The 19,372-nt window shown below is 41.1% G+C and overlaps 1 protein-coding gene across 1 annotated transcript; it reads right to left on the reverse strand.

Annotated features, from left to right (window-relative positions):
• Window positions 1-124: 124 nt before the first annotated feature.
• On the reverse strand, window positions 125-15,078 carry tomm70a (translocase of outer mitochondrial membrane 70 homolog A (S. cerevisiae)). The gene is made up of 12 exons (XM_015974320.3): window positions 14,729-15,078; window positions 11,486-11,659; window positions 11,239-11,365; window positions 11,032-11,141; window positions 10,797-10,945; window positions 9,405-9,612; window positions 9,086-9,220; window positions 6,844-6,951; window positions 6,604-6,720; window positions 1,856-1,953; window positions 1,650-1,772; window positions 125-1,563 (listed from the first exon to the last, which is right to left on the reverse strand). Exons 1-12 carry the CDS (start codon window positions 14,954-14,956, stop codon window positions 1,410-1,412), a joined length of 1,731 nt encoding a protein of 576 aa, XP_015829806.1. The 5' UTR covers window positions 14,957-15,078; the 3' UTR covers window positions 125-1,409.
• Window positions 15,079-19,372: the final 4,294 nt, after the last annotated feature.

Below are 19,372 nucleotides of genomic sequence, written 5' to 3' on the forward strand. Positions count from 1 at the left end.
TGAGAGGGCAAAGCCTTCATTATAAAGCTTTCAAGAAACTAGCAAAATTCATGAACATTTTTAAATTGCAACAAACCATCAAATTTAAAACATACAGTACAACACTTTCAGATGCGAGACTCAGTCCAAGAATTATAACTTTATTAGGATTCACAATATATGCAACTTTGGTCACCATACACATCGTTGATGAACAATGTTACTGTCAAACAGCTTTTGTTTAGGGTGTGAAGGTTTAGTTTGAGTTTGAGCAGTCTTCCTGTCAGACAGCAGCAGGAATGCGTGGTTTGGTTTTAATAAAAAAAAAGAACAAAAAATAAAAAAACAGTTGCTGAACTGCTTTAAGAACTGAAGCAGCTCCTTCAAAGCTGTAAAACAAACAAACAAAAAACTAACAAACATCCTGGGTCTTTAGCTGTGATGGTCGTTTTTGTTAATCATGTTTGAACGCAACCCCAGAACCTAATCATTCACAAGTCACCAGGGACAGATGCAGGCCTTGGACCGTGAGGCGGGTTTAGAATATGAAAAACAGAAAACTAAAATGTTGTGATGTCTTAAGACCTTAAAAGCTAGAACTTAACATATAAATGGAAAAAATACTTCACAGTAAAAAAAAAAAAAAATTAAATTAAATCTTGTTTCAAAAACCCAAATCATTCAAACACCCAATCCCGGGTGATGCCTCCAGACATTAGAGCTCAAAAATAACATAAAAATAGGAACAGGTGGCTGATGTCTTCTAATCCAAAACATTTTTGTGCAAGGTCTCATGTAGAATTTTACTAGTGTTCAAGACATCTCGAGCATTGCATTTACATTTAATAAGTGAGCATGCTGTTAAAAGAAAACAGAAGACCAGGCAAACCCATCGATTAAAAAGGAGTAAACAGGCCCGTCTGTGGGCCAGGATCCATTCCAGCATCAAATACAGACATCTAACAGCTGACTATGTTTTATTTTGCTTTCATGAAAAGTACAATAAAGAATCTGGTGCGAAAAAAAAAAACACTTTCAAACCAGCATGAACCATCAGTCCATCAGAACTTTATATGAAGTTCTTACAGTATTTTCTGTGGATTTCAATGTTACAGATACCTGCATAGGATTAAATAAACTTTCATTTTGGCCATTCAGAATTTTTCCTTCACCTCGTTGAATTTCTGAGTAATAAAAAGTTTTGACATTTAAGTAGCGGAGCCAGACGTGAACTTCCCATCCAGACCTGAACTGTGGACTCAACTCATTTAGCAAAACAAACCCGTTTGCTGAGAATTCAATACAATACTTATACCAGGGTTTTTCCTCGTAGCATTCAGTATTTTCAGAACAAAACGATTAAAGTCAGACAGTTTAGCACGGTTACTTTCAGCTAAAAAAAACAAACTGACAATCGATTGGCAGAGAGGTTACAGTGTGGGAGGTTTCAGGCCGTACTTCTTGGCCACTTCTGTTTGGGCGTACGCCGCGTCACATAATGAGTATAAATGGGCCATCTCCATCTCCGACTTGGCCAGGTTAATAGCTTTGTTGAACATTTCGATTGCCTTGTCCAGATTTCCCCTGAAGAAAAAATACTCAGGTTATGTAAGGCACAATAACAAAAAGAATAAACCCCACAAACACTTGACTTTATTTGTTGCTCTCACCTCTGAACTTCAATGGTTCCCATGGTTTCATAAGCAAAGTCACATTTGTTGTCAATCTCGATGGCTTTACTGATGAGCTCGAGACCCAGGTCCAGGTCTTGTTTCCACTGAAGCTGTAACAACCTGAACAAACATTCAACAACACATGAACTAACAGCACTCAGACACCAGGGTCCACCCGGCCAGCAGGAAGGAAACTCCCCTACCCTTTGTGTACATATGTCGTAGCATTGTCTGGTTCCAGTTCAATACACTTGTCATACATTTCATCAGCTTTTCCAAACTGCTGCTGGTCAGTCAAAGCCTAAAAGGAACACAACAACACACTCTATGAAAACATAAAGCTGCTCATCTAAAACGAGCAGGTGCAGAAGCCAAGAGAAGACATGCTCAGAAATTCATTTTCATGACATCATCTTGATAGTTTTTCATCTCATTATTCTGAGATAAGGGATTAATGTTTATTCTGACTTAGAAAAGCTTGATTTGTTGTGACTAGAAAGGACTTTAAAGAAAATTAAATAGTATCCATTAAATCAGAAACCTGAAGATGTCATCCACCATTCCACATAAAATCGGTTTCATAACAATGCACTTATAATTAACATGATCACATTAATACTGTCAAATAAACCTGGATGTGGGAGATTCTGTTTCACATCCGTATCTGGTTATTTAGAGAAAATAAGCTTTATTTTCCAGATAAGGTACTAGCGTGGTTATCTCTAGATGACTGAACAGTTAACTGGTGAACTCAGTAAAATCAGATCTAAATGAACAGAATAAAAACAGTGTCGAGTTTTAAAGCACGTGTCAAAAACACACTAAACAAAGATGACATCATGCTAATCAAATGATGCCATTCATAAACATCCTCCTGCGTGTGAAGTAAAATGAAAACCATTTCTTTTCTCCCACAGACATTTCCATCATCTGTTAGGCCAGAGGAGGTTTTTACCACACACCTCTTTGGATTTTTTATTTACTTGATTCTGATTCTTTTTTTGAAACTCATTTTTTATTATTTTCAACAATAACAACAACAACAACAACACACAATTCCCAGAACCCGGGGTGTCAGTGAGGTTTCACTCCTTTTTTTCCTCTCCAGTGTGGCCAGTGGTGTCCATTAGTGGTGTCCATTAGTGGTGTCCATTAGTGGTGTCCTGGTGTGTACAGAATGTTGTCCATTTTTCCCATTTTTCATGCAGTTCCTCCTGCTTCAGTTTCAGTTTGTAAGTCAATCTTTCCATGCTGTATATCTCCTTCAACATGTCCTCCCAGATCGTCGCCGTTGGTTCTTCCTTCCTCCATTTCCTTGTTATCCCCTTCTTTGCAGCTGCTAATAAGATTCTGACCAGGTATCTGTCTTCATATTGTAAGTCTTCATTTGTCAGATTGCATAAATAGTACTTTCCAAATGTCAAAGGTATCTTGTAGCCTAACATCCCCCCTATAGTACTTTCTATATCTTTCCAATTTTTCTTTCATTTAGCACAATCCCAGAACATATGATAATGATGACCCGTTTCTTTTCCACATTTCCTCCAACAAACTTGTCGGAAACTAGAATATTTGTTTTGCATCGATGGGGTTAGAAAGAATTGAATCATATTTTTCCAGCAGAACATTCTCCACATCTTTGAACTAGATGAGGACTTCTGGACTTCACAAATGTTCCACCATTCATCGTCACTCACCCATGTTCCACTTTCCTTAACCCACCTATCGCAAACATATAAAGATGATGTTCCCTTCTTCTCCCCAACCCTTCATATAGTAACGAGACCATTTTCTCTGATTTTCCCTTGCATGCATTGCTCATTACTTCTGTAACCTTATTCAGTTCTGGAGGTAGTCCTGGTCTTATCTTTTTGTCAAAGTAATATTTAATTAGTAAGTACATAACATAGTCGGTGTCTGGTATCCCATATTCGTTCTTGATTTTTTAATTTCCTTTTCTCCATAATTGTGCATAATGGTGAAATGCCTTTGTTTCTCCACCTCTTAAAGTTCCTGTCCATTAACCCTGGTATACATTTTTGATCATTATCCAGCCAATTTAGAATTTGTACTTCCTTATCTAGATTGTATTTCCCAATTATTGATAACCATGTTTATAACGTGTGTTTAGTTATAGAATCTAGGGTGTTCCCACTGGTCTTTAGTTCTTGTTTATTTCTAATCATACTCTGAAGGGGGAAGGGGGGGTATCTCCCCTCCCAATTCAATTTCTTTCCAACCCGCTTTGTAGTGTGGGTTACACCAAAGACTAACTGCGCGAATCTGGGCTGCATGGTAATATTCCAGGAGGTTTGGGAGGCCGCATCCTCCTTTATCCTTTGGGAGCTGTAATGTGGCGTATCTTATCCTGGGTCTCCTCCCCAGACAATTCTTGAAATCTTTTTGTTCCATTTCTTGAATTATTGTTCTGGATTTCATATCGGTATTGATTCAAATTTGTATAAAATTCTAGGTAGGTGATTCATCTTTATTATTTCTATTGTTGAACTAAAATCTAGTTGTAGTGTGGACCATCTTTCTAAATCTTTTTGTTTTTCTTGACTTTATGTAGTTTATTTCATGGAGTCTTGATAGATCTCCCGTTAAAGTCACTCCTAGATATTTAATATAGTTTGTTTTCCAACTGAATTTGTAGGTGTTCCTTCTAAATGGGTTTGGTTTATAGTTTATAGGCATTAGTTGCGTTTTCGACATATTAAGTTTATAGCCCGCTAGGTACTGAAACGTTTCTAGTTTTTTCATCAATTTAGGGAGGCAGGCATCCGGGTCTTTTATACTTATTACATCATCTGCAAATAATCCAATTTTGTGTCCTACTCCTTTAATATCAATTCCTTTTATATCCTCATCCTCTCGGACAGCCTGCACTAGAGGTTCAGTGTATAACGTGAATAGAATTGGTGATAACAGCCCTGTCTGGTTGACCTCTCTAATCTAAACCAATCTGTAAGACTTCCATTTATTTTCATCCTGGCTTTGGGGTTTTGGTATAGTGTTTTTATTATTCCTGTTGATTTTGTATTAAATCCCATTTTTTCCTAGGCTGATTCCCAATTCACACTGTCAAATGCTTCTTCTGCATCTAAACTAAGCAACATTGCTGCTTCTATAATGTGCAGGGCTCTTCTGATATTGTCCTGGGTTTGATGGCCTATATGAAACCACATTGGTCTTTTATATCTGATAAAAATGGGTTAATTCTTTCTGCCATTATTGTCGTGTAGATTTTGTAATCACAATTTAGAACTGACATCGGCCTGTAGTTTTCACACAGTTCTTTATTCTTCCCTTCCTTCGGAAGAAGCGTAATTATAGCTTCTCTCCATTGGGGGGGTTCCCTTTGTCAGTGTGTCATTAAATGATGCCAGCATCATCACTTTTAATTCTTCTCTAAAGGTCTTGAACCATTCTGGAGGAAAGCCGTCGCTTCCCGGGGACTTATCTTTTAATCTTTTGATTACTTCCTCCAGCTCTTTTCTGTTATAATTGGAGTCATAATCTTGTTTTGAAAGGGCCCCTCGCTAGTAACGGACGGGGGGCCCATTAGAGAGTTCTCCCGTCTGCTAGCCAAGTCCAACATGTCCTAAGTCCTTATTCCCCCTGTCCATGTCTTTGTTAGCTAGCCTTGTAGAATCCCCTTAGCCGATTTACCTTCCCATTGACTCGTCTTCAGTCTGCGACGTTTCGGGTCTTCTGAATTCATTCAATTTTCCTCTTGCCCGTTGGGTCAGGTCACCCTGTCCCTCTCTGCCTCAGACTCCTTTCCATCCTGGAGCTCTTTGGAACCGCTCTTCCTCCTCGTCTTCCTCACCGCCGTCCATCGCTTGCATCTCCAATCCTCTTCTCATTTCTCTCGCTGCTTCATGTGCGGTGCTATAGAGCTGGGAGCCGTCCGGCCAGTGGATCCTGATCTTTGACAAGCGAGTTTCAGCTTCTTTTTTTTTATTTCTGAGTAGGTTCTGCACTTCTGCACAACCTCCGGTGCGTAATCGTGGTTAAAGTATAGCTGGGTGTCCGCATACTTCATCCGGTTATGCCACGCCTTTTCAGAATCTTCTCCTTTGTTTCGTAATTTAGGAAGCCGATAATGATTGGCCTCGAATTTTCTCCCGGGCCTGGCCTTCTTCCTATTGCTCGGTGAGCCCGTTGGATTGGTCGGCTTTCATCAGGAGATAGTGCCAGCTCCCTCACCAGCAGGTCCTCCATGAAGCGAGCAACTGAATCTCCTCCTCCTCCTTCCGGTAGTCCAAACACCCTCACATTATTTCTTCTTGACCGCCCTTCCAAGTCTATTAGCTTTTCTTGTAATCTCTTCAGCTCCCGTATTGTTTTACGGATCATCTCCCTTGCATCCACGCTGAAGGTTTCCAGTTCGTCGATGCGGTTTTGAGCTTCCACCCTGTGTTCCCTCTGCTCTCATATTTCTGCGCAGCTAGCTTGTAGCTTGCTGTTTACGTCTTCTTTGAATCTGTTAAATTCGTCCTTAATGCTTGAGTCCAGAGTCGTAACGTCTCTCTTAATTTCTTCTTTAAGCTCCCGTATTTCTTTGACGATATTCGTCAGGCGTTTGAGTATATCTGGGTTGTTTTCCTGCGTCGATTCTTCCTCCTTGTCCGACATTTTCTCTTGGCTATCCTCCTTTTCTTGTCTCTTTTCCAAGAGTTTGGTGGCTTTTTGTCCTCTTCGAATTGTCCCCCCTCTTGTGGTTTTCTTCATTTATGCTTGTTTTCTTGGTTTGCGAGTTGTGGGGGTTATTTTATCCTTGGACTGGTGGGAGCTCCTGCCTATGCCACCATTGCTTTCGAGCGCTCGACCGGAAGTCGACTTTTGATTCTGATTCTAATTCCTTCATCACCATTTCTAAATATGTCAACACCTCAGCAGTTATGCAACTTTCACTTCTAAGAATAACCCACAGCTGAGCTCTTACCTGGGCATAAAGAGCATAGCCCTCTGCACATTTTGGAAACCGTCGGATGACGTCCTCAAAGCCGTCCATGGCTTTCTCGACCTGTGATAGGTTGTTTCCAGTGTATGCTTGTCTGTACTGAAGCACAAAACACAGAGGAAACATGAACTGGCTGGCCTTTCATTCTACAGGACTGCCTGTATGAAGGACTATCAAATCAGATCAACTTAATTCTGAGTTTGTTCATTAGAAAAGACTCACAAGGGCAAAGCACTTCTGTGCCTGAGCCAGGGCAGAGTCGGGTCTGAGCCGGATGCACTCATCAAAGTCTCCCACTGCTTCGTCCACCTGATCCAGCAGGATCTTCAGCTGAGAAAACAGACATCATAGTCCCATCTAAGAAGGGTGGGGCATCGTTTGATTTTGAACAATTCCAATTCCAATTCCCCGTTTCAATTCCGGTTCCTATCGGTTCCCGATTCCGATTCCTTGAAGACATGACTTGTCTACATGAGCCAGCTAACCACAGGTCCTACTTTATGAAATAATCTTAACTTCAACATGAATTTTAACTCTATGAACAACAACATCACCTTCATTTAGACAAAAACGTGTTTTGGAGACAAAAGAAGACGACTTGCAGCACAACCAGTGTGTTTGTTTCTGACCACAACCAAAGTGTGGAAGCAGCCTCTGGGATGAGAGGCTAAATGTCTCCAACATATCCAGAAACGTCCAGCTGTTTCCAGCTGAAACTCTCAGGATGATCATGTCCAGGACCCTAACCCTGACTGAGAACTACACCTCCATGCTGCAGCAGCTTCAGTCACAACAGGAAGTGAAGCTTAAACGTAGCTGCTGTCAGTAACAAGCTAACAGGTTTAAACATTAAAACTCAACAGAAACAGTTCAGAAAGGAAATTAAAATGTTCACAACTTCGTGTGTCATTTATTATTATTATTATTATTATTATTTACTGTGGCAGCTGGTGTGGTCCACCACAGATACGCCTCTCTAGCATGATGACATTAATTATTCTACAGGTTATTGTTCAGCCTGCTGACGCTCTCACACACACACACACACACACCTGCTGACGCTCCGTGTGTGTTGTTATTTCTGCAGTGAGACAAACTCACACCGTCCAGAGTTTGTTCTTTAAAGCTTCTATTAAATCCACCGTGTTGACGTATTTAACACGTTTCCTCTACGCTGCAGGAGTTAACGTTTACGTTACGGAGTAAAAGTTCGGCAGACGCGTTTGTTTATATCTGGCCGCTGCGCCGGGTGGGGGAGGGGGGACTCGTGCTGCACACACACAGCTGGTGTGATCAGCTCTGAAAAGCCTTGATCACAATTTGCAGATCACGTTTATTTTTCACGGAGATCGGCCGCGGATTCCTCTTCCTTCGGCATTCTAGGAATCAAAATAAAAAACGTTGAGCGATTCCAGGAAAAATGACCAGTTGGAACCGGTTCCAATCGATGCTCGATGCCCAACCCCACGTTTAGGACTGTTGCCAACAACATGAAATGTTTAGGATGCAAAAGATGTACAAACATTAGAAAAATATACCAGAGCCTCAGCCAGAAACCTACTGTCAGCTGCTGCAAAGCTTTTATTTTGAAGACATCTTGGCCAACTGCAAACCTTTCTACAAGTTTTAATTTAAAGGACTTCACTGTTAAAAAGATCCTCTTTCTGAAGACAGTTTCCCCACACTGCTAACATTTATGAATGCATCTACCTAAAGGAGATGACTAAACTCCAAGTTCAAACTGTCTGCCTGGACAGAGACGGGGAGCAGAGCATAAAGCCTCCATTATACACCAAATTGCAGTAGCTGAAAATCCTTAATAAGTGGTCTGATGGTGGCAGTAATGTGGCACAATCGTCCTTTTTACAAAAGATTAGGCGATGGTGGTTTAAAGGGAGTATGGGGCGGTCTCTGTGCTGCCACAGACTTCTGTTTATCTTGGACATAACTTGGTTTTTGCGACTGAAGCTGTGCTCATTAATATTTTTTAAAAGTCGCTCCTAAAGGTGCCCGTCCTCCCCGGTGCCCATCCTCCCCGGTGCCCGTCCTCCCCGGTGCCCATCCTCCCCGGTGCCCGTCCTCCCCGGTGCCCGTCCTCCCCGGTGCCTGTGCAACCTCTAGTGATCACCACCTCCACCGGTGAAGCTCCTGGAGCTCTGCATCGCTTCAGCTTCCCGTCTCAGTTGGTTCTGTTAACAAAAGCAAAACTTACAACCTTTGTTTACTTTAATTTTCATTATAGTAGCCAGCCAGAGCTCGGCAGTAGCATCCCATGTGATCATGACACCTTCCTCTGTTGCGCCAAGGCACAAAATGCATTCACAAGTCCGACGTGGCTGTGAGATTACTACCAACCGTGATGGAACGAATGCTGCTAAAGTCCCACAATGCCATGCAGCATTACGCTGATTTGCCAGGACAGTGTCTTCTAAAAAGGGCTGCAGTGATGTATTCTCCCACCTACCTGACCCCTGTGGTGGTACACATCAGGGTTTTGTGTGTCAATCTCAGCCGCTGTATTAAAGTCCTGTGTGGAGTGCAGGGGCTGCTGCTGCTGCATGTACATGCTCCCACGCTTGATCAACGCGTTGGCTCGGAGCTGCAGGGTCACGAGGGAGGGAGAGAACACGTCAGCTCGAAGCTCTTCATGGCTGGTAAACCATCACCAGTTTAACCCACTAAAGCTTATAAGCATTAAAAAGAATTTATTTTCTTAAACATCTTTCAGTTTCACTAATAGACACGGACACCAAAGAGCACAGCGTAAGGTCAGACTTGTGTACCTTCACATTTGCATCTTTCATGTTGATGACCTGGTCCAGGTCCGGCTGAGCAGCAGTAGCGTTACCGATCAGCAGGTAGAACGTGGCTCGCAGCAGCAGGGCCTCTGCCGTGTACCGGCCTCCTGACTCGATCTCCTTGGTGCACTCACTGATGATTTTGTCATAGTTCTCCTCCTCCATGTACTGCTTGGCCTTCAGGTAGCCGGCGCTGGTGAAACAAGCTTAGATTTAATAAACGCTGAAGCTTAAAAAAAAAAAAGAGATGTACAGAAAACCCTTTTTCAAGAAACCATGTACCCTGAGGGACTTTTACAGTCACTGCTACTACTGAAGCAGCTTTATTTAAAGATGTGGAAGACTGAAAAAATTATTTTAACGATTATTCCTGATTATAATCAGTCACTGAGTTTTCATGCAGGCTGAACGTGAAATAGTCTCCTACACCTATCTCCTACATTAGCTTCTGATAGAAAATAAGACGGTGAAACTAGGATATGAAAAGCCTGACAGATCAACGTCACACTGTCACTTCATACTCATGGACTCATGGGGAAGGCAGTTGTTGGTTTAACGTCCAGGAAACAGTTGAGAGTGTCTCTGCTAACTACAAGCTAACTTTTAGCATTAGCAACTCCACCACACAGCAGAACTCATCCAGGATTGTGTTATTAGTGGAGATAAAACATCAGCATTGCAGAGCAGACAGAGTCAGTGATAGAGTCGAGTTGCTGTAGCCAATCAGAGGAGAGATGTCCAAATATCAGGAAATAAAACTTCAAACTACGGCTGCACAATATATCGCAAAATGTATCGTCGTCGCAATATCGGCATGCGCAATATGCGTATCGCAAAGAATAGAAAAAGTCGTAATGAATAGTCAGCTCAAATGTTTGCTACCCATAATACCTTCTGTCAATCAGACGGCAGCACGGCGTTTAACAAATCAAATAAAGCTCTTGACCCATTGGGCCAATCGGGTGGAACTTCAATTTGGATGGTTAGCAAAAACCCGAGTTAACCCGAGTTAACTTCGTTCTGCTGATTCTGCTTTTCCCAGGATCCACTGATCGCCTTTTCTTCTTCGTTTTGTTTTTCTCTTTCCTCGTTTTTATGATTTTTTGCCATTTTTAAAAATTCTTTGTTCATGATTTATTTGTTGCCAAGTTAAGTTTTTATTTACTGCAAGTCATACCGCCATCGCAGTATTAATCACTTTCTTGCATATGGCAGGTTTTCCTAATATCGTGTAGCCGTACTCCAAACCCTGTGGTCTGAAGCTACTGACGTACTTCCTGAAACAGACGCATCTGAGCTGCGTTCGGAGTTGCAACTGCTGTTGCAGCAGCTAATGGGAACCTTAAATTAAATTAAGCATGCAGAGATGATTCTGACCTCTCTGTGATTTCAGCTGCTTCACCCTCCTTATCCTTGTCTTCATCTTTCTTTTCACCCTTCTGCAGGGGCTGGGAGATGATGTCATCAGTGAACGAGCTGAAATACGACTTAATGAACTGAGGAGAAGGCATCATTGGCTCACGGTTCTGCAGAGGGAAATAAAGAGAAAAATAACGCATTGAACCTGATGATCACTGCAGAACAACACAAAAACTCCAGACTAAACCGTCACCTTGTATTTTTCTTTGGCCTTCTCTTTCCCCAGCTGCTTCAGCACCTTGTCTGCCAGCAGCATGCTCTGCTGATTCTGGAAAGCCTCGAGAATACACACGGCTGTGACGTCTGACATGCAGAGAACACGAGATCAACCATCAGCGACACTGAAACATCTCTGGATGATCTTTTATGTGAATATTTTAAAAAGAATCAAGAGTTTTACCTTCCAGGCACTCTTTCTTGTTGTCCAGCTTTTCGAGAGCTTTGGCTCTTCTGAACAGAGCCTTGATGTAGCGTGGGTTCAGCTCGACCGCCTGGGAGCAGTCCTGCACCACTTCGGTCCACTTCAACTGAGGGCACGGTTTAAAGCGTTATATTACACTCATGCAGTCGACTCTTTTACGTTGTTGAACGTCGTCTTTGTGATTTTACGAAGTAAAGTTCTGCACAGATGGCAGGATGGTGCCAACCTGCTGTTCGAAGGCTGCTGCTCTGTTCTGGTAAAACGTTGATAAATCAGCCTTCTGGTCCCCGGGGCACAGACCTATGGCCTCGGTGTAGCACTGGATTGCCTTTTCGTACTTGCCGGCCTTAAAGTATTTATTCCCCTTGTTCTTTGATGATTGAGCATGATCCAAAGGGCTCTACATGAGAGAAAAGATGAAGCAGTGATCGGTTTAAAGTGTAACTCTGTTTGCTCTTTAGTCGACAAGAACACTGGTTACAGATCACAGATACATTAACTTCCTCTAGTTACAGAAGCAGAGATGAAGGACTAATCACTGGTACATAAACACTACATCAGTTTCAGAGGTAAAATACTTTCCCCAACTGTTGAATGCAGGAGAAGCCTCTTTAATACCGTAACTCACATTTAAGGATTATTGGAATCATAATGTACTTTAATAACTTTATTTTGTTTTCCTGAAAGTGTTGTTGGTGACCGACATGCTGGCGCTGAATCTACACAGTCCAACGAGCAAAAACACGAAGCTGCCCAAAACACTGTAGGAAAGGTTTTGCTGAGAAAAGACGGCGGAGTAAAGGAGACGTGATGGATGAATCTGACACCAGCAACAGCAAAGCCAGAGCAGAGCACGTAATCTCAGGTGAAGAGGAAACTTACTGCATCTGCTGAGGTTATAAAAGCTTTTTCTGCCAGACCCAGAGCTACCTTCCACTTACGACAGAACACATGTGACCAGTACTACAGGGGTACATGTGACCAGTACTACAGGGGTAGCATGTGACCAGTACTACAGGGGTACATGTGACCAGTACTACAGGGGTACATGTGACCAGTACTACAGGGGTACATGTGACCAGTACTACAGGGGTAGCATGTGACCAGTACTACAGGGGTAGCATGTGACCAGTACTACAGGGGTAGCATGTGACCAGTACTACAGGGGGTAGCATGTGACCAGTACTACAGGGGTACATGTGACCAGTACTACAGGGGTACATGTGACCAGTACTACAGGGGTACATGTGACCAGTACTACAGGGGTACATGTGACCAGTACTACAGGGGTAGCATGTGACCAGTACTACAGGGGTAGCATGTGACCAGTACTACAGGGGTACATGTGACCAGTACTACAGGGGTACATGTGACCAGTACTACAGGGGTAGCATGTGACCAGTACTACAGGGGTAGCATGTGACCAGTACTACAGGGGTAGCATGTGACCAGTACTACAGGGGTACATGTGACCAGTACTACAGGGGTAGCATGTGACCAGTACTACAGGGGTACATGTGACCAGTACTACAGGGGTACATGTGACCAGTACTACAGGGGTACATGTGACCAGTACTACAGGGGTACATGTGACCAGTACTACAGGGGTACATGTGACCAGTACTACAGGGGTACATGTGACCAGTACTACAGGGGTAGCAACAAAAACAAAAGAAAACACTTTTAACTCCTGGGAGAGGAGGCAATAACGACGACCTTCCAGATGGATAGAGAAGATTATTCTGAGAAGATGCGTGAAGTTTCATCACATTCTAATGAAGAGACCGGTATGCTGCCACAACAACCAAGACCCAAAGTTTGTATTTGGAATAACTTATGCTGGCTGCTTGTTACTAGTGGAAACCCCACGTGTTTCTAATAGAATAAGTTCAAAATTACCAAATCAACTGAACTTAAATTTTCAATCCTAATTCTAAAAATCATTTCAATATTTGTAGGGATAAGTTTCATTATGTTTTGCCAAACCTAATTTACATCACTTATCAAAGCAAAAAGAAAAACCTAAAGTGATGCACAAAACAAGACCAAGGCATGTCAGAACAGGAGAGCCCGTCTGTGTGCTGCACCAAACCGAAAGCGGATTCTGCAGTAGAGGGGCCTCTGGCTCCATCCTAGGAGATAAGAGACAAGGAGCTCTTTAAAACAGGAGTAAATAAAGATCAGTGAGTGAGGGCAATAAGACTTGAACAGCTTCAGGAAGTCACTGGAAATAGTCAAAACGAAAGTCTGGTGATCATTTTTGAAATGTATTGATTTCAATCCCGAACCCCTTTAAAAGCAACTTTTATAGATATACTGGATGTTTAACTTTGATCACTTTTGACATCATTTAAGAAACAAAGAAAGAAAAAAAAACAATCTTTTATAAAGCGCCTCTCAAGATAAAAATCACGAGGCGCTTCACAAAAACAAAAATATAATAAAGATGTTTTTTTAATGATTTAAAAATATGTTTAAAATGACAAAAAATTTAAATTGTAATTAAAAAATGTAAGAATGTAAGGAGGGAAACCAGTGGATACCGTAAAAGGCAGGATTGGTAGAAAGAGCTGAACGAGGAGAAGGTGAAGAAGGTCACACCAAAGCCAGCTTGAACAAGTGAGTCTTCAGCTGCTTTTTAAAGGAGACCACTGAGTCCACTGATCTCAGGCTCAGGGGGAGAGAGGTCCAGAGTCTGGGGGCCACAGCAGCAGATGATCTGTCACCTTTGACCTTTAACCTGGTGCTGCACAACCAGTAGGCATTGATCACTGGACCTCAGGGACCTGCTGGGGGTGTAGGGACTAAGAAGATCACCAATGTAAGATGGTGCTTGTCCATGTAAGGCCCTGTAGACCAGAACCAGGATCTTGAGATGAACCCTGAAGTTGACTGGCAGCCAGTGAAGCTGGAGAAGCGGGGTGATGTGGGGGTTTATTTACAAAGAACACCAGTGTAAAAACCTTTACAGGAATATTACCTAAATTAATTATGCATGCGTGACAGTTGCGTGAATAAGCTGATAATATATTTGAACTACTACTCAGCCTCATTCAAATGACAGCCACTCCTTATCTTGACTGCGTTAGCCTGTTAGAACATAAAAACACTGCTATGCTTATTTAGACGAAATACTTTCACCCAGATTAACGGTTAGTATCCAAACGGGTTCTGTTACAAGTGTTTGCTTTGCGTATGTCTGATATGAGTCGGCTAGCACACATGCTAGCAGAGTTAGCCTGACGGAGAGCTAACTAGCAAAGGTTAATCCACACCGGTGGCTATCGGCCTCGCTGTCGTGAAGGTATCAGCCACTGAAAGCGTCAGTAACGTCAGGTGTCCTTGACCGCGTTTTAAGACAGTGATGCGTGCAGAGAAGAAATTAAACCATCAGTAATGTAAATTGTGCTCTTATCAAAATAGTTAAGCCATAAAAGCGAGAGGTGTCTCCACGCTTCAGTAACAGTACCATGTTCTTCTCCTCCTCCCTGTTGGCTCCGTCTTGGCCCTGCACGGGACTGGCGCTGCCTTCTGGTGTTTTCCGCTCACCGGTCCCTTTCATTCCCTTTCTCCTGCTTCGATTCCACAAATAAACTGCTCCAACACCTAGCACGATGGGGGTCCCCACCAACAGCGCCAGCTGCCAGCGGGGTAGTCCAGTCGCAGACTGGGGCTCCACTGGCTTCGAAGCTGCCATGATCTCCACCTACCTTAGCAAGAATTAGCTTACCAGAACCACAACCGCTACGTCATGAACTGCCGTCAATCCGTTGGTCAAGCCAGCCCTCCTTCGATTTTTACGGGCGCAACTACAAGAGAAATTACGGTGTCCTCCTTCCGAGAGTGTCTTTCAAAATAAAAGCGCACTTCTACGATGTGTGACTGAATGTGCTAATGACCACTTTTTCTGTATGTGTTAAATTTTGTCTAAGAGTAAACTGCGTTTTAATGATTTTATCTATTAAACAATACTTTGAAGAAAAAGAATGAAAACGATTTAAATAAAATTTTCTGTGACAAAAACTGTCGAATTGCGAAACATAATTCCACATCAGACCGGAAGTACACATCGACTACTACATCTTCACCGACTTTCATAAAGATCTGATGTGGCATTTCAAAATAAAGTGCAATCATATTTGTCAATAATAACAATTTTCACCATATTCAATGGCTAGTTTCTCAAAAACTGTCTGATTTGCGAAACATCATTCCACATCAGTCCTGACGTACACATCGACTACTACATCCTCCCCAACTTTGATAAAGATCTGATGTGGCATTTCAAAATAAAGTGCAATCAAAGTTGTCAATAATGACAATTTTCACCATATTCAATGGTTAATTTCTCAAAAACTGTCTGATTTGCGAAACATCATTCCACATCAGTCCTGACGTACACATCGACTACTACATCCTCACCGACTTTCATAAAGATCTGATATGGCATTTCAAAATAAAGTGGAATCAAATTTGTCAATAATGACAATTTTCACCATATTCAATGGCTAGTTTCTCAAAAACTGTCTGATTGCGAAACATAATTCCACATCAGACCTGAAGTACACATCGACTACTACATCCTCACCGACTTTCATAAAGATCTGATGTGGCATTTCAAAATAAAGTGCAATCATATTTGTCAATAATAACAATTTTCACCATATTCAATGGCTAGTTTCTCAAAAACTGTCTGATTTGCGAAACATCATTCCACATCAGTCCTGACGTACACATCAACTACTACATCCTCCCCAACTTTGATAAAGATCTGATGTGGCATTTCAAAATAAAGTGCAATCAAAGTTGTCAATAATGACAATTTTCACCATATTCAATGGTTAATTTCTCAAAAACTGTCTGATTTGCGAAACATCATTCCACATCAGTCCTGACGTACACATCGACTACTACATCCTCACCGACTTTCATAAAGATCTGATATGGCATTTCAAAATAAAGTGCAATCAAAGTTGTCAATAATGACAATTTTCACCATATTCAATGGTTAATTTCTCAAAAACTGTCTGATTTGCGAAACATAATTCCACATCAGTCCTGACGTACACATCGACTACTACATCCTCACCGACTTTCATAAAGATCTGATATGGCATTTCAAAATAAAGTGGAATCAAATTTGTCAATAATGACAATTTTCACCATATTCAATGGCTAGTTTCTCAAAAACTGTCTGATTGCGAAACATAATTCCACATCAGACCTGAAGTACACATCGACTACTACATCCTCACCGACTTTCATAAAGATCTGATATGGCATTTCAAAATAAAGTGGAATCAAATTTGTCAATAATGACAATTTTCACCATATTCAATGGCTAGTTTCTCAAAAACTGTCTGATTGCGAAACATAACTCCACATCAGACCTGAAGTACACATCGACTACTACATCCTCACCGACTTTCATAAAGATCTGATGTGGCATTTGTGCATGCTGCCCCAAAGCTGTGGAACTCATTGCCCATTGGAGTTTGGCAGGCTCCATCACTGGTGGTTTTTAAATCTTGTTTAAAGACCCACTTTTACGATTTGGCTTTCAGACAGTGACTCGTTTTAGTGTTTTATCGTGTCATTGTTTTAATGTGTTCTTAGCATCCATCATGTTTTATCTGCTTTTGACTGGTATTTTTATCTTCTGTTTTAGTTTCTTAAAATGGTCGCGTTTTGTTTTAGCCTGTGCAGCACTTTGGGCAGCTCCCATGCTGCGTTTTAAACATGCTATATAAATAAACTATGGTATGGTATGGTATGGTACATCTTCCCCGACTTTCATAAAGATCTGATGTGGCATTTCAAAATAAAGTGCAATCAAAGTTGTCATTAGTGACAATTTTCATCATATTCAATGGTTAATTACTTAAAGGTTTAGGGTTAAGGTTATGCCACATCAGATCTTTATGAAAGTCGGGAAGGATGTAGTACTCGATGTGTACTTCCGGACTGATGTGGAAAGATGTTTTTGAGAAATTAACCATTGAATATGGTGAAAATTGTCATTATTGACTACTTCGATTGCACTTCATTTTGAAATACCACATCAGATCTTTAAATCATGTTCATTCTTTTAACTAAAAGTATTTTTAAAATAGACAAAATCATTAACAACATAGTTTTTTTTTCTTGCTCACAATGTCACAGAAATTTGTATTTAAATCATTTTCATTCTTTTTCTTAAAAGTATTTTTTTAACAGATAAAATCATTAAAAACGCAGTTTTCTCTTAGACAAAATTTTAACACATACAGAAAAATTGTTCATTAGCACGTTCAGACACACATCCTAGAAGTGCGCTTTTATTTTGAAAGACACACTCGAAGGAGGACACCGTAATTTCTCTTGTAATTGCGCCCGTAAAAATCGAAGGAGAGCTGGCTTGACAGTCGTTTCCGAACGGAGGGCTTGTTTGACGGCAGTCAGCGCTTCTTCTACTAATAAAATTGCAGCGGGGTGTAAGCTAGAAAATGCAATGCTGACACCAAGAGGTAAGGCGGTGGTGTTGATTGTCAAACTGCGAGGTAAAACAAATCTCTCAAATGAAATGAAAGGAAATTTGAGGTATTAAAAATGAACTTATCAGAGTCTACATGACGAAGATGATATAAGTCAAGATGTTCCCACATTTAGGAGTTATTTGACATCATCGAGCTTATGTTGGACATTTGAGTGAAAAAAGGCATTTACAGCTTTTTTTCTCAAAACATTCCTTTGCCAGTTTTGTCTTTTTTTTCAATGTTGACAGCAGAGTTGTAAAATTATTTAAAAACAGCTGGAAAATCTGGAGGTTGTGTTTTCTGTTTGATCATTTTGTCTTTTGTACAAGAAACTTCCCAAAGTAAACAAACAGTAGAAATGGGTAGATGATACAGCTGTCAGGTGAACTAAATCACGAATCTCTCCAGAACAAACTTTACAGGCTTCATTCCTTGTTGTATTTTAAATCAGACTAATTTAATTTTATTGTTAATGTATGGCGTAACTATCCATAATTAAAATATATAACCAGTAAATGTGTCCTGCAGGCTGCAGAACATTACCGGTAGTTCTGGAATATCCACATTTACACGTCATTTTGATCGTTAAACAAACAAAACAAAAAAACTTTAGATATTGAACACATGAAAACTAATTTCAAAATGTTACGTGGCTATAAAGTTTACATTTGCTGAATCAAATGTGATCTGCCTGCAGAAAGAAGTGCTTATGTCAAACCTACCCTACAGGCCTGGACTTTGCAATCTTCAGATGGTAAAGTAATTGTTCATGAGTAATTTTTTCTCCGTTCTGTGTGACAGTGTGCACATGAAGCTGGTACTAGATGGCGATGCTGTAGCCTCTTATGATCATGGTTCAATGCTGCTGGAGTGCTTTACATTTCTGCATCATACAAAAGCAATCACTTGGCAGACATGCCATCCTTAATATGTTAGGACAAATGTTTTTGCTGTTATTGAAAACAAGCAGTTGCGTGGTTTATTTTGTGATCAGTGTTCATCCTGGTGAATGCTGAGTCACTGTAAGAGTCGCGGTTCTGTATCTAAGTCAGATTGCGGCTTCTCTATGGCAGAGCAGAGATTGATCACCCACTTTGTGCCCAATGGCATCTGCCCTCAACATTTGTTGAACATTTTCACCGTAGTCAGGTAATTAAATCCCAGCTTCTGAATTGTTGCAGCACAATTTCAAATTTAGTGGAATAGTCCAAGATTTAAAGAGAGACCATAAATTACACACGGAAGTATAACTGAAATGATTCATTTCCTCTTCAGATTTTCTCTTGAAAACTGTGAAAACAAACAAACAAACAAACAAATAAATAAATAAAACTACGAACTTGCGCAAAGAAAAAACATTTGACAAATGTTTTTGAATGTCTCTTTATGTATGTCTTGTGGAGCTTCAGGTGTCACATCAAGTTGGTTCCCCAGAAATCATAAATGCAGAAATCCTTTTTGCCATCAAACCCGTGACACCACAGAATAATGGCACTGCGGTTGCTCTGTGGAGGATCTGTGTGACTCTGAGGATAGTTGATGCTTGAGCTGCTCTCCAAAAACAGCCTTTTAAGCACCGCCTGGCTCTGCTGTGGTGG

The sequence above is a fragment of the Nothobranchius furzeri genome, chromosome 16 (genome assembly GCF_043380555.1).
Source record: "Nothobranchius furzeri strain GRZ-AD chromosome 16, NfurGRZ-RIMD1, whole genome shotgun sequence".
NCBI lineage: Eukaryota > Metazoa > Chordata > Actinopteri > Cyprinodontiformes > Nothobranchiidae > Nothobranchius > Nothobranchius furzeri.